The sequence below is a fragment of the Apiospora hydei genome (assembly GCF_038363865.1).
Source record: "Apiospora hydei strain CBS 114990 chromosome Unknown utg000008l_segment0_segment0, whole genome shotgun sequence".
Classification (NCBI taxonomy): Eukaryota; Fungi; Ascomycota; class Sordariomycetes; order Amphisphaeriales; family Apiosporaceae; genus Apiospora; species Apiospora hydei.
The window spans coordinates 1,383,363-1,398,016 of record NW_027117367.1 but is presented as its reverse complement, the minus strand read 5'-3'; the positions used below and the strand labels follow the sequence as shown (position 1 = coordinate 1,398,016).

Sequence of the window (14,654 nt, the reverse complement as noted above, 5' to 3'; positions counted from 1 at the left end):
GGTCACGGTATGGCTAAACTAGACCCTCGTTTTTGCTCCAAGCTAGAGTTGCTAACATACTCCGCAAAGTGCCACTGCTATGACCTATCCAAATTCGAAGAGGCATACCAGGCTACCCAGAGGTCGACAACACTACTGTCACGACCAAGCCTCGAAGCCAGCCATAGGATCAGGTCACTATCGCAAAGCACTGCAAATGACTTCCTCCCTTACTTAGCCTCGGAGGGAGGGGTACCAACACCGCACGAGTTGGCCGATTCGGATCTCGACGAGCCGCTCAATTCACCACAGGCCCCGGTCTCGAGGTTAGACGTCCACCGGTTTGCGACGGAATTCAACGTAGACTCGGTGAGAACTGGCTTCGGCACCTTGTCCACCTCGAACACAGGCTACTATAACCCAGGGCTCGGGTCATTGACACCGATCGAGACCAACTCGCAACCGTTTGCCATAGGGAGCCAGGACCTGTCATGTTTCTCCAAGCATTGGCGTTGCGAGTTTCCTGCTCAGCCGAACGCATCCTCTGCCCCCACCGTCGCGGTGGGATGCCAATGGATGGGTCCCCTGGAAGAACTGGAGCAGCACTGGCGTTCCGAACATCACGCATACCGCGATGCCATCATTTCGTGCCATTGTTTGCGATGCGGAGCGATTCAGATGGTCGAGCAACCGCCGAGCCGGTGTGAATCGCCCAGTTGTTTATCGTCGGTTATTCAGCAGTGGAAAAGGTGCATATTTGGGCACACTCTGGTCGAGTCGACTATTGCTTCGACCCCGGCACTGACAACGGGTGATTCGGAGTCGGTCTACTCGTTTGACCGTATCAGCCATTACGAGTAGGACGGGTTGGCCAATTTGTCTCACAATACCTGCCGATCTCAAATTTCGACCTGCCACTCGCCGCTCATTCTGGAGTGCCACGGGACTTGCTTGGCGCCAGCTATTATCCCGGCTGTCTTGTTTCCTTCTTCTTTTTTTCTCGCAGTGGATTATCTCATGATGGAATGAAGTAATTGTTCGAATATGCCTTGTATACCCTATACCCCATTTTCAAAGTCGAGGTGGTGTTATAAGTCGCGAGCTTGTATGCGGGGTTACGATGGACAATTGGCTGTTGGCTAGCAGGGTGGTTGTTGGCGGCCAACGTTGTCTTAAGCTGGGTGTATTGGCGTGGTTGAGGCTTACTCCCTTCCGCGTCTCTTGTTCGTCGTTTCACCGCTTTCTCGGTCGACTTTCACTGTGCGAGGATGAATATGAATCGAAGTAAAAAGTTGAGATTGTGAGATTTCGAGCTATTTCGTCGGCGTCGTGGTATATGACTGTCCGACACATGCTGTGGTCGGTAAAATCTATATGTACACTTTGATCGCTTAGGTTTCTGTCAATACTCTATCCCATCATGTATTCGTTTCGTCCTGTCAGTGTAAAAGCAGCAAATGACACAGAGCCCTGGCCTTCATGAAGAACAAGTCGATGAGAGCCCCACGTTCCCCAGGATCTTCTTGATGAGCGCGCAACGTAGCAGGGCACTGGCACGCACTCTAGTAACCTTGCATTTGCCCGTTTCGTTTTTTAGGTTAGGTCAGATTAGGACGCCGGATGACTCAAACCCACCTGCAAACAACCCCAGGCAGCCAGGCCAGGCCAGGACTCTTCTGCTGCTTCCGCTCGCTAGGTGACTTGGGGGCCAAGCCACACACGCTTTCCGCTCGTCGAATCAGCAATCTCGGTCGTTTCACTGCTTATTGTGCAGCGGATTCCTCGTACCCAGCACCTCTTATGAGCAGCTCGCATGCTGTACAATGATTGTATTGTCGCATTTCATCATCGCATATGGTGGTCGGTCTACCCAAGGTCGTTCGAGCTTATTAAGTGCTTGGTAGGTAAGTATATATATATATCCAGCTCATGGGCATGGGAGCACTTGTCGAATGTTCGGTAAAGGGTGATGTCGGATTATGCGCCTGCTTGCTGCTGTTAGTACGGCTGCTTTCTTTGCCTTTTTCGCATATGATCCAGAGCTGCAGCGAGACGAAAGACTTGGCATGGCTTCCGTCCTCACATCAAATTTCAATGCCATCCTCGGGGGGTGGTCCGGGGTAAATGGCCTCAAATAAGACGATGGCGTCCTGGCGATAGAGGCTGATTGACGGACGGGTGGGGTCATGCTGGTTTATTGAGTCACGCCGGATTGGCGAATCAAAACAGTCGTCTCTCGCCGGGAGCATGCTGTGCTGCGCAAAGCCTAGTCGAGATGGAGGGTAAGCCGCCAAGTATTGGTACCTTGGGCTGGCAGGGGAAGTATAGCGATTCCCACTGAGTTCTTGACTGTCCGAGGTTGCCGTGAGTTCTGTGCTCAGCCCTGGACACCCACCTCGAGCGCTGGAGCCAATCAAGGCGGCCGGCGCTGAATCCCAGGCCTTTCCTAATCGAGCTCGCCGTGATGCAGTCCCCACGCACCACACTGCGCCATGTTTGGTGCATGAGGCTTTGGTCAGTCCAGCAATCTTGAAGCTTGTCGCGAACCTGAAATACTATGACTCCCTCCCGAACTCCATCTACTCGTTTCTTCCCCTTCTTCTTTCGCATTCTACCATTCCATCCAGACCATTCCCATAGCAGTCTTTCTCCGTGAGATTAGTCTCGAGGTTCGCTAATCCCGAGACGAGACTTCACTTTACCACCTACCTTGCCAAGGGCCACCACCCACTACTTTCTGTTAGCCCCCGACGTTGCTGACATTGACAACCCTTGGACAACGGTTCCCTACAGCAACTTGGTTGGCTTGCTGCTTCACTCACTTCAGCATTTCCCCAAGTATACCTCAGTACGACGAGACCTCGTTATACCACGTCTCGGGGATAGCTTCGTTCGAATTGGCGAATCTACTTTCCTCGTCCACCCTCCTCCAATCCGATCCAATCCAATCGGATCTCCCCTACCACATCCACACAATTCCGCCCATCCAAGTCACCCGGGACCCTCCGCCTCTCCAAATGGCTGACATGTCGCAAAAACTGCTCCGGCACCTCCCTGGTGGGCTTCTCTGTCTACCAGCCGGCCCTGGGCGCTCCTTTGCAGTTTGTTCCCGAGATGGGCTCCAAGGAGTTGGATGACATGATCAACGCTTACGTCCCTGGCCCCGCCTCCATCCTGGACAAGCGCACTGCCGTGTCTCTCGAGTTCTTCGACTACACCATCCACACTGGCGAGCTCTTCAAGTTCTTCTACGTATACTCCCCCATCTCTACTACTGCTTCCCCTGCCAGCTCCAGCATGCACGACTCCGGCTACGGCTCCAACTTCAACACATCTCCCGTCATGTCCGAGAGCCAGTGGACGCAGACCACGCCTTCCAGCACTGCCTCGCAGATCAAGGCGCGAAAGTCGTCCAAGAAGGCCGCTTCATCGGTGTCCAAGTCCCAGGTTACCGACTTCTCGCAAATGCCAGGCTTCTCCATCATGACCAAGGACGGCCAGGATGTGACCAACTCGGCCTCGCGCGGCTGCAAGACCAAGGAGCAGCGTGACCACGCACACCTGATGCGCATTATCAAGGCCTGCGAGTCTTGCCGAAAGAAGAAGACTCGATGCGACCCCAGCCACAGGAAGGCTACTAAATCGATGGGCGCCTCGGAATCCACCGGCCGTGCTTCCAAGGCCAAGAAGGCCGCCACCACTACACAGTCGGCAAGTGTGGCCTCGATGAATGCAGAGTCTATCATGGCTGCTTCGAGCTTCGACTCTAGCGCAGCTGGCTCGTTCACTCTTGACCAGAGCTTTGCAAGTGCATTGGAGCCTGTCACCGACAACTGGGATCAGTTCATCCAGTACGACGACGAGTACGCAGAGACGATTCCTCAGGACTACGACTTCTTCTACGACCCGGCCGGATACTTGTACCCGTCCACATCAAACACGTCGTCGCAAGTTCCATCGCCTCATCAACCCGTCACGCCACCCAATGCGGCAACGCCTGGCCAGCTATTCGTACCAGCTGATTCGCCCACGTTCTTGCAACCAGTTGCGCGAGAACGTATTGACACGATTAATACCAATGCAACTGATGTCGGCCTTACACAGGCACAAAGCCTGGGCAGCCGTGTTGCATCGGTCCATCGTGAAATCACGGGCTCTGACGCCTATGGTACTGACTTGGGCCAGAAACCAACGTTGCCATACCTGACCGGGGATGGTGTCAATGCTGGCAACAACTACGTCGACTTCAACCTTTACTCACCGGCTTCTTCCTTCTTGGATGAAGATCCGGGCATGGTACAGGACATTGCAGCACCCACTCGGGATAGTTACAATTCCAAGCAGCACTCATCCTCTGGCCACAGACCAGACCAGCATAGGACAGTCATGCATGCAGATCAACTGCCTGCCGCTGACTCGGTCTCCTATGTGGGAGACAGAACACTGACGTCCCATGGAGGCGACAGACTTGTCAACAATGCTACTGCAGTCAGCTCACACCTAGCCAGCATCACGGCAGCTCATTGCGATTTCGCTATGAGCAGCTCAAGCTCAGCCGGCACACTAGTAGCCCCTGGATATGACAGGCATGCCAGCAATGCCGCTACTGCCAGCAATGCTGCGATTGCCAGTAGTGTTGCTGCTGCTGACAGTATTATTACTGCCAACAATGCCGCTGCTACAAGCCCACGCATCGTCTCCAGCAACAGTGCTGGCGATGAGAGCAGGGTAGAGACCCTACGCCGCGCTGGCTCACTTGTACGCCAGAAGTCCTCCATACCGGCAGTCGACAACAGCCTGGTAGACAGGAACCCGGGCACAGAGTCCACGGCAGGCCGCAAGGCTAGCCAGGATAGCCAAGCTGGTTCTGGTACTGCTTTGGTCCAGTCACAAGCAGGTCTCCAGGCCAGCCAGCATAGCCAGAGTAGCTCTGGTACTGTCTCAGACCAGTCGATGGCTGCTCTTGCCATATGCGCCGCCATCTTCGTGATATCTGCCATGCTGTCCAGCTACGTGAGAACATCACTGCAATGGCTGGACCGTGGTGCCCAGCATGACGACCAGAGCAACAACACCCTCGCAGTCTTACCCCTTGCTGTGATGGCTCTCTCAAGCCTGCAAGTTAGCTCTAACAGGGCGCTTGGCAGCAAACGGGAGTCGCAAGCACAGGGGAACTCAAGATGGGAAACCAGGCTGAGCACGATGGTACCAGGAGCACTAAGTTCTTGGAACAGGATAGGCTCATCCTTGACTTCATCCTTCTCAGGCCACCTGCAGCGAGGTATCCTTGTCTAGGGCCATCTGGACTGAAAAATTACAGCGAGCGTTGAATTTGTTGCATTTCGAGCGGGCAATCACGATGTATCATATTATGGTAGTTCTCCCTTTCAGGAGACTTGCTCATCTACGTAGCTTGCCGTGCCAGGCCACAACACAGAGGCTGCTTGGCATGCATACAATAGGTCTGGACGGAATCTGGCGATAGACAAGACTAGACTAAGTAGACTACAGCCAAGTCTCATAATACCAATACGATATTCCATCCATTACCTAATCTCATGATGAACATGTACGTGAAATGCTTATTTCGACGAGAGGTGGCAGTTCGGTGCCTTGGACTTAGGTAACAAAACAGACATCAATGTGGGGTTGTTGCTACTGCCCATTGGGTGTATCTACATGTACATACTTTATGTACATAGGCCAGGAGCTGTGCCAGTAATTGACTGCGGGGCTACCCTAAAGGTCACCCTAGAAAATAAAATGGTGCCGCCTTCTGGATTGGGTTGAGGCCGACCTGCTACTGGCAGAAATTTCTCAGTGTATTATTGTATTATAGACTTACTATATACCTGGTCAATCTGAAAGGGCTGGCATTGTATTTTACTTTATATTGCTATAGTAAGCTCCTATCTCTCAATGTTTGTCCTATCATTGCCTATATTTCTTACCTGCTTTATGAGTGGCTTCTATGCCCAAGTTATACCTACTTTACCCACTTCTGACATTGTTTGCTGCTCGAATTCGGTGCGTCTACCTACGACCTAGCACTTAGCACCTAGCACTCAAGTACTCGGTGGGTGAGGAGTGTAATAGAGCAACCACGGCCTATATAGTGAGGCCGAATGATGCAAGTTGGGCTGAACTGGGCAGACTAGATCCATTGGAACTGTTTCAGTAGACGAAGAGTGACCCTCGAGGCTGGGCTGGGTTGAAGTTGTTTGGTTGATCTCCATCTCATCTCTGCCTGACTGGATCTGCATCATCGAGGGGCTGAGGGGGTCATTCCCTGGGGTGATTGATTGAAGGGGAAGGAAGGAAAGACGGAAGGAAAGAACCATTCGCGGGTTGGTTCGATTCGATTCGATTGAATTGAATCGAATTGAATTGTACAGCACGGAAGGAAACAATGGCGGGTCACAACGACAATAACGACCGCCCAGCTCCAGGCTCTGGCGCAGGTGCAGACCCAAGCTCAGGCTCAGGCTCAGGCGCAGGCGCAAGTTCGGGTTACATCACCAACTTTTGGCAAGCACTGTTTGCATCTCTGATTCAACTGCTTTCCTGCATCTTTCGACCCAAGTCTGGCAACACCAGCTCGAAACAATCCCCTTCTCATACACCTCCTCCTGCTACTGCTCCTGCCGCTGCCGCTGCTGCTGCCGCTCCTCCTTCTCATCCGGTCTCATCTTCCGCCGATGCAAACCACCAGCCAGCCATCGTCATTACTGATACTGACGACGCTGCTGCTGCGCCCGCCTCGGACATTGACACCACTACCACCAACGCTGCACCCTCTCCACAAGGACAACATCGCAGCGATTCCGATCTGGAAAAAGGCGACCCGCTCTTGGATGAAGCCATGGCGGCGGCTAAGAAACGTGGTGGCCAGAAACGTACTGCTGCCAAGACTGCCAACGGATCCAGCCATGTCCCCAATAACACCGTCGCCGTACCCCAGCAGCAGCAACAGCTGCGGGATAAGGAGAATGTCGTTCCTGGCAACCTTCCGGTGCAGCCTGCAGCTTCGGCTCCTCTTAGCAAGCCATTCTCTACTCCTACGCCCTTGAGCAACAAGGACGACAACCAAGCAAACTCCAAGCAACAACAACTGCCTGTTACCCGGGCGCTGGATGCTGTGCCTTCGCCTGGCAAGCCCCATGATCGCCAACCTGCCATCAAGGAAGTGGGCAATAACACCAGTAACAATGCCTCCCCCGCTGCTGTCCCTACCACCACCACCACTCCTTCGACAAATGCTCGGGAAGCACCGAAACCCACGAGTCCCCAGACGCCACTTTCAACGGCTGTTGTACCAACCACGAACCAGTCTGAGATCCAGAGTTCGGGTAGCCACAGCGCGGCCGGTGCACAAAACGCCGACCCTCTCAATTTGCCTGCCATGCAACGCGTCCCGCCCATCGACGACGCAAATATGGACCAGGCCACAGCGACTCTGGAGGCGCTCAATGTCGACGACGACAACAAACCAGACTCCAAGCCAGACTTGGACAAGGACACGGCCGCCATCGCGGCCGCAGCCGTGCCCATTGTCGTCTCGATCCCCGGACTCAAGCAACCCATCATTCCCAAGCCGCTTGCTCCCTTGGTGACGCCCCCTAGTCAGGTGTTGCCTGGGCTCATTGAGCCCACTACCGAGGAGGGCAAGATTGAGCGAGCGCAGCATCTCAAGTTCATGCGGGAGGCTCTTGCTATGGTAAGTGTTTAATCCGTCCCGTGCGTTTCTGTTTAATGCCACCTACACCTGTCGGTGCAAGTCTTCACGGGTGTACCTTCCAGTGAAATATAAAGCCTAGTGGCTTGCCATCCACGAGTCGCGGATCCCGGGACCGTCCTCACTCCTCGGAATCTTTCCTATGTAAGAACCTGGCAATTACAATACTAATAATGAGCAGGGCCAACTCGCCTTAAACACGAACGAGACGCCTGTCGGCTGCGTATTGGTTTACCGCGGGCGTACCATTGCTAAAGGAATGAATGCGACTAATGTGACACGGAACGGAACTCGTCATGCCGAGTTCATGGCCTTGTCTTCTCTGCTCTCTCACCAACCAGACGCCGACGTCAAGGACGACTCGACTCTGGACGAGTCGAGCTGGGGTGACGTCGACCCTACTGACGGCCATATTTACCCTTATGGGCAGAAGCTGCATCCGTCGCCCAAGGTTAATCGTTCCATCATCTCGGAATGCATTCTCTACGTTACGGTTGAGCCTTGCGTCATGTGCGCATCCCTTCTGCGACAGCTCGGCATCAAGAAGGTCTATTTTGGCGCAGTAAACGACAAGTTTGGTGGCACAGGTGGCGTGTTCCGAGTGCATATGAACTCGAAAACTGTGTCCAGACCTGATGACCGACCGTACCAGAACGGATATGGCCCGGTGGATGCCGAAAAAATCGCTCGCGGCCGCGCTCAGCAAGACGCTCGAGAAGAGGAAGACGGCGATGGAGGCAATGTTGAGCCTGGCTATCCAGCGGAGGGCGGGTACCTCCGAGACGAAGCTGTCTCTCTGCTGAGACGCTTTTACGTTCAGGAGAACGGCCGAGGTAAGAAGGCTCTCCCCCTTTTCTTTTGACGAGGTATAAAGTATACTAATTCGAGGACATAGCCCCCAGCCTCGCAAGAAAGAAGGCCGAGCTGCGCGCCTGTATGCCATGGAGAATCAGACCAACGGCACGAGCTCGTCGGAGCTCTCAGAGGCCATGGCCGCCCCCGACACCCCTGTGGACACTGAACCCACCTCGGCGGATCAAGAGCATTTCCCCTCCGACGCTACTGTCCCTCCCTCCAAGGATATTGCCGTTGCCCCTACTCAGTGAAGTGCATACCTAGTCTCTGTACTCGTTCTGTAACCCGGTATTAATCACCGCCTGTTATGTATCATCCAGACTTCCCCCAAAGTTAGAAAATTGCATGGAACCTTTGGTGGAAGATAATAGGCTTTTGGTGGAATGGGATTTTATCGGCTTGATTCTGAGGGAGGGGGGAATGAATACCACTACTCGTAGGTTGGGTTGCATCACTTCGCTACCAAATTGATTGGGCGATCTGCACAAAGGGGGAGAGAAAAAGGCTAGCAACTTATCAAAATTGGCATGCTCTTCACCCTGTACATGCTATGCTTGTATGATATCGAGAGACTGGTGCATTGTAATAGCTTATATGAAGAAGCTGGTAAGCAAAGTTTGATAACTGACTGGAATGTGCCGGTAGCACTTTGCAGCGGCTGGCTGTAGTGTGCTAGCATGTCCCTGCCAAGCAAGCAGCAAGCCGAACCCCCAGTCCTACCTAGGCCTCGGGGTCGCTTGCTCTCTCCATCGTCGTGGCGGAGCTGCATGTATCTATCTACCTGGAATAAATATATACAGGCTAAGCAAGAACAAAAACGCACACATATACATAGATAAAAACATTAGCAGCCCGTCACATACATAACTTTACATACATCGTGAGGGGAAATGCGCACGGAAACGTTTATACAATGCCAGCCAATAGATTATTCCCTCCTTTTAGCATCAAGAAGCAGGGAAGAAGGACAGGACTATCTGTCACGTCAAGAATGCCAGCAATCATCATTGCCGCAATATGCACACCGCCCTCTCTCTCACTTGCTAGAAAATCTTTGCTTGCTTTTCTCTTGATTTCGCCTCCCTTCATCGATATAGTTGTCACAGCTCTATTGCCGGTGATTGCAATAACGAGAAGAGCGCCATGAGTCAAGAGAAGCCAAAGGGCCGCCAGCAACAGCAAAAAACAGGGGGGAACCAAACCATACGCCTGTGAACGCCCTGAGTTTATGCCTCTTTCCTCCTTCCTTCCTTGCACGCACTCCTCAGATGATGACAGTCCACAAGGATAAATAATAGAAGAAAAACAACCAGAGAGATACCTCCTAAAATACATGATGTGTCTTGGCAAAAAAGGGTCTTTGCTTCATTCCGCCGCGGCCAAGTTCATCGCCAACGTGGTATCTCGTATACGTGACGCGGCCAAAAACCACCGAGCCATGTGCGGCTCAGCTCTTAGCCTCATTCCTCTCTGTGTTCTGGCTATATTTGGTATGGTGATGGTGGTATTGTAGAGTGTAAGTTGAAAAAACAAACTCGCTGTGGTCATTATCCTGGCGTTGAGTGACAGGTGGACCGTGATAGTTAGGATATTGGTGAATGGTTTGTTATAGCAAGCTGCATGTTCATGCTGCAGCTTTGGAGGGCGACTGCACAAGTCGGATCTTGGGCGAGACACGCGCCATCTCCAAGCCCTTCCTAGGGGTTGGAGAGTTTACGCCAGCAGCAGCGCTTTTCCCTCGGGCTGTTTCGCGTAGGAGTAGACTTCTCCTTGGCACCAGCCAGCGCCAGCTTCTTGGCGGTAGAAACACCCTCCTGAGGATCTTGGTTCTCCTCGCCCGTGGCGGCCACGATAGTCAGACTCGACTTCCGCGACAACGACTTCTTGGGGCTGGTTGTCGGACGGGCAGTCGTCGACGCCTTGCCTTTGCTGTATGTCTTGACCACGGTCGACTTGCGCTTAACAGTCGTGACTTTTTTGGAAGACGCAGGCGCGGCAGCTCCTTTGGCAGCTCCTTTGGCACCGCCCTTGGTGTTAACAGAGATGGTGCTAACGGTCTTTCTAACAACCTTGGCCGCCTTGGCCGCCGCGCCCTTGAGAGAGGCGCTCGAGCCAGTTCGCTTCACGGGCTTGGCGCTGGGGGCGGTGGGGGTCTTGATCTTCCGCTTCTTGGCAGCAGTGCCGTCCTCCTTATCCCCAATGAGCTCCTGGATCTTGCGCTTGCCGGCCTTCACTCCGTCCTTGACCGTCTTCTTGAGGTCCTGCTTGGCAGGCTTAACCTCCTTCACCTCCTTGGGCCTGGGACCCAGGACACCACGACAATTGGGGCTACCACAGAGACACTTTTGCACGTTCTTAGCCGAGAAGGGGTCAAAGTTGTAGTCGTATGTCAGCTCTTCGCCTGTCATGATGGGCCGATCTCCGGCAAACAGCGCCATACGCGGTTGTCCGGATACGATCCACTTGATCATGTGACAGTTGGGACTGCATGAGTGATTGACGAAACGAGCGATGCTACCGGTCGTAGCGTCAATGATCATGTTCTGATCAAAGGACATCAGGTAGTAGCACTTATATCACAAATGTTAGTCACGTGACCAAAGGTAGATCAGATGTCATATCCTCCACCACTTACCTGGTTGTCCTTGTATTTCTCGTTCATCCGACGATCACACTCCTCTTCGGTGATGATTTCACCGGTGTATTCCATGATAATCTGGCCAGGCTCAAAGCAGCGGTTGGCCCGGATTCCGTAACCGCGGTCCTCGGTCTTAACCACCTCGACACCCACACGGAATTTGCCACCCTTTTTGGTTCGCTCTGTCAGCCTAGCGAATGCGCGGTTCTGGCAGTATTTCGAGCCAGAGTTGCAGTTGGTATCATCGCACTCGTATAACATGATGCGATTCTGACAGCTTTCGGCACAGCCATCTTCAGGCGTGCATACACACTTCGACTGATAGTCTTTGAAGTGTGGGGTTTTCTTCCAGTAGGCTCCAGCACCGCCCACGAAACGGTCTGTGTAATCGGTCAGTATCTAGAATCTCAATTTCTTAGGGGCTCAAAAGGGGGAGAAAGGCATACTCTTGGTCATCGTGCGCCAGCCTTCGGGCTTGGGTTGCCCCTGGGGGAAGAGGATTGCACACATCGTAAGGGAGTTTGAAGTCCTTGCCCTTGATCAGAAGACGAAGGCCGTTGAACATGGGCGCTGGTAAGGTCGAGTTGGGCTTCTCGCCAACTTTGGGAACCAGTTCGGGGAAATCTGCTATGCTCTTCCTCTCGGCCGGTGTCAAGCTCTTGAATATATCTAAGGGCGCCTCTTGGCCCGAGTAGAGGCCTCTATCCAGCCACTTCTTGTTCTGTTTGCGCTTGAAGATGGAAGCAGCCTCGGGAGTAGGCTCGGCTTCTTTTGGGGGCGCAGGCTTGGACTCTTCGGTCTTTATCTTCTTCTTAGGCGGCTCCGGGTCATCATCAGGGCCCACAAGCTTGCCCTTCGCCCAAGTGCTATACAGAACAGGCTTCGTATCAATTTTGGCAAATTCGTTGGTGTCCTGAAGTTTTCGCAACTCTCGCGGGATGTTGGAGAGGCTCTTTTGCACAGCTTTCTTGCCCTTCTTCCCAATGGCAGATACCTTCTGCATGAGGTTATCTGCAATAGGGCCGGCCGAGCGCGTAGAAATCCGTCTCGATACCGGCTCAGGTGATCGTGCGCGCTTCTTGGGGTTCTTGATGTCGGGTGTGTCGAGGCCCTTCATGCTCCACTGCATGTTGAGCGCTTTGATTCCGTCTTGAACCATCTCGCCGGCGCTCTGGGCCGCGCCGTCGCTGTTCGTGTCTGCGCCATCGAGGTCGCCGGTTGGTAGAGTGCCCGAAATAGTTCTGCGCTTGCGATCATTGATGATGTCGCCTTTGGAGCGTCGCTTGCCGTGGATTGCCGTGCCACTCAGTTTGGCTATGTTGTAAACTGGCTCGCTTCGCCGGGCGCGTCGCGACCGACCTTGCGAGGGCGTGTCTGTCGGTGTATCGGCGGGCGCAGCGTCAGATGGCTGGGCAGGCTCGGCGGGCTCATCTACTGGGGTGTCCTTATCGGTTTCGACTTGTTGGGTGTGCGTCTCTTCGGTGATAAGGACCTCGTGGGTCTCTACAGCAAGGGCGAGGTGCAAGGGCTCAGGAGTGGTTTGGGCCTCGACCGAGTCGTGCACAACCTCGTCAATTGGGTCGGAAGCAATGGCGATATCGTTCTTGGAGGCGTCGGAAGCTAAGCTCATGCTGTCGGCGACTGTGGTAGGGGGTGTCGAGCTGAGAGACGCGACGTGGGAGAAGGTGTCGGCAGCACCGCCCAAGCTCGACTCCGACGACATAGCACGCGTCGGAGGAAGGGTAGCCATGGTGTCTAGAGTATGTTGCGATGTATAGTCGCGACAATAGCTCCAATGGCAAAGAGTTGGGTGTTGTGGTGGGCGCGGCTCACTTGTGGTTTAGACAAGTAAGTTGGGGGGATGGGATTGTGAGCTCGACGCGTTGAGTCGAGGAATGGATGTGTTGGTTTACCACAAGTGGTAGTTGAGTTAGCAGTAGGTCGGCGAGTGGATGCCAATGAATGCAAAGACAAGGTTCTGATAGGCTGTGTGCGGGATCCAAGTGGTTCCGCTAGGGGCCCTGCTGCTGCTGCTTGCTGCAACTGTAACTGCAACTGCACAAACGCGACTGGGGGTGGTTTGTGGATGTGGGTATGGCAGTCTGAGCCCGGGAGTCTGAGTGGTGTGGTGTGGTATTGTCAGGTATTACCATGTGGTGTGCGGCTGGCGCTGGTGCTGGTTCTGGTGCTGGCCAGGGTGGAGGGGAGGGACCGGACACTCAGATCAACCGACAAAAGTAAATAGCGGGAGAAAAGAAGAGACGGGATTGGGGGATACGGCTGGTGGTATGGGTGAAAAGGGAATGGCGCTGCCTGGGTTTTGATTGATCGAGACCAAACAATACCGACCGACAATAGTCAGAGAGACGAAGATTGCAGGCTGAAAGAATCAAGCAGCTTCTTCTATACAGTTAAGCTCCTGGAATGCAATTAACCGTCTCCACTCTCGCGTGCGTGCGTGTCGTGAAAAGGGTGATGGAACAATCAGATCCAACAACCGTAGAACATCTGGTGTCCGAGTTGACTGATGACGAGGGACGAGGGGGAAGAGAGAAGAAGAAAAGCTCAGGACAAGTCAGACCGGAGAGGTCAGAATTATTAGAGTAGTCGGCCGCTACAGAGTCGCAGTTGGTGATGGCTCAGGCCGAACCATGTCAGACATGCGTAATCGAAACTCGACGGGTTCTGTCAATTGCTTGCCGATCTGGATGGACAGTTGCTTTAACGTTCCAAGTCTGGAGGTGACGTGGAATGGCAGGAGGGTCTTGAGTGAGTCAGGTATATTAGGGTTGTGGTGTTGGTGGTTGGTTGGAGATATACCAGCAAAGAGAATGGTGGTGGTGGAAGTTGAAGATGCGTGCAAAACCAAAGTGTGGCTGATGAAAGGAGTGGGAGCGTGTTGTGTCGTGTCGTGTCGTGTCGTGTTGTGTGCGCTGGACCGTGGAGTTTGGCCAAAGGGATGAGAGGAGGTTTGGGTGGAGGGGAGGAATTGGGACGCAAGAGATGAAAAAAATGGACGGAGGATGGAAGTCGGAGACAGGCAGAGAGAGAGGGAGGGGGGTCTAATCACAGTTTCGGCTACGGCACAATCAACGAAAGCGTGGGATGGGAAAAAAAGGCTGGGGTTTGATGGCATTAATGCTTTCCTGGGGGGAACAAACGCACTTCTATTGTTCACCCCTTAAGGCGAAGAGCCAACTTCACTTCATCGCGAGAAAAACCGCCCCCGATTGTGCCTACCCAGCAGTATTCAAGCCAGGCCGGTCCGCCGTGGCCGCCCTCATCTTCCAACCTCGCCTCCTCCTCCATCTCATGGTGTCAGGGCATTGCGATGGACAATCAATGGACTCGGCCGAGTGGCATATTGCAAGCCATACAACTACATACTTCACCTCGAAGATAGATGCGTCTATCAGCTATCTGATGCCAGGTCGATTTAGCACGAGT

General features: G+C 53.5%; 4 protein-coding genes across 4 annotated transcripts; 3 read left to right on the top strand and 1 right to left on the bottom strand.

The window, feature by feature from the left end:
- Positions 1-9: 9 nt before the first annotated feature.
- PG997_011020 (uncharacterized protein) lies at positions 10-840 on the top strand (the record flags this gene model as incomplete). The annotated part of the gene is made up of 1 exon (XM_066815335.1): positions 10-840. The coding sequence occupies one exon, from the start codon at positions 10-12 to the stop codon at positions 838-840; it is 831 nt and encodes a 276-aa protein (XP_066664625.1).
- A 2,253-nt stretch (positions 841-3,093) lies between these two features.
- PG997_011019 (uncharacterized protein) lies at positions 3,094-5,080 on the top strand (the record flags this gene model as incomplete). The annotated part of the gene is made up of 2 exons (XM_066815334.1): positions 3,094-4,992; positions 5,063-5,080. The coding sequence occupies 2 exons, from the start codon at positions 3,094-3,096 to the stop codon at positions 5,078-5,080; spliced, it is 1,917 nt and encodes a 638-aa protein (XP_066664624.1).
- Positions 5,081-6,388: 1,308 nt separating this feature from the next.
- PG997_011018 (uncharacterized protein) lies at positions 6,389-8,820 on the top strand (the record flags this gene model as incomplete). The annotated part of the gene is made up of 3 exons (XM_066815333.1): positions 6,389-7,696; positions 7,896-8,547; positions 8,603-8,820. The coding sequence occupies 3 exons, from the start codon at positions 6,389-6,391 to the stop codon at positions 8,818-8,820; spliced, it is 2,178 nt and encodes a 725-aa protein (XP_066664623.1).
- Positions 8,821-10,266: 1,446 nt separating this feature from the next.
- On the bottom strand, positions 10,267-12,957 carry PG997_011017 (histone-lysine N-methyltransferase ASH1L; the record flags this gene model as incomplete). Its single annotated transcript, XM_066815332.1, has 3 exons — positions 10,267-11,112; positions 11,205-11,606; positions 11,716-12,957. 3 exons carry the CDS (start codon positions 12,955-12,957, stop codon positions 10,267-10,269), a joined length of 2,490 nt encoding a protein of 829 aa, XP_066664622.1.
- Positions 12,958-14,654: the final 1,697 nt, after the last annotated feature.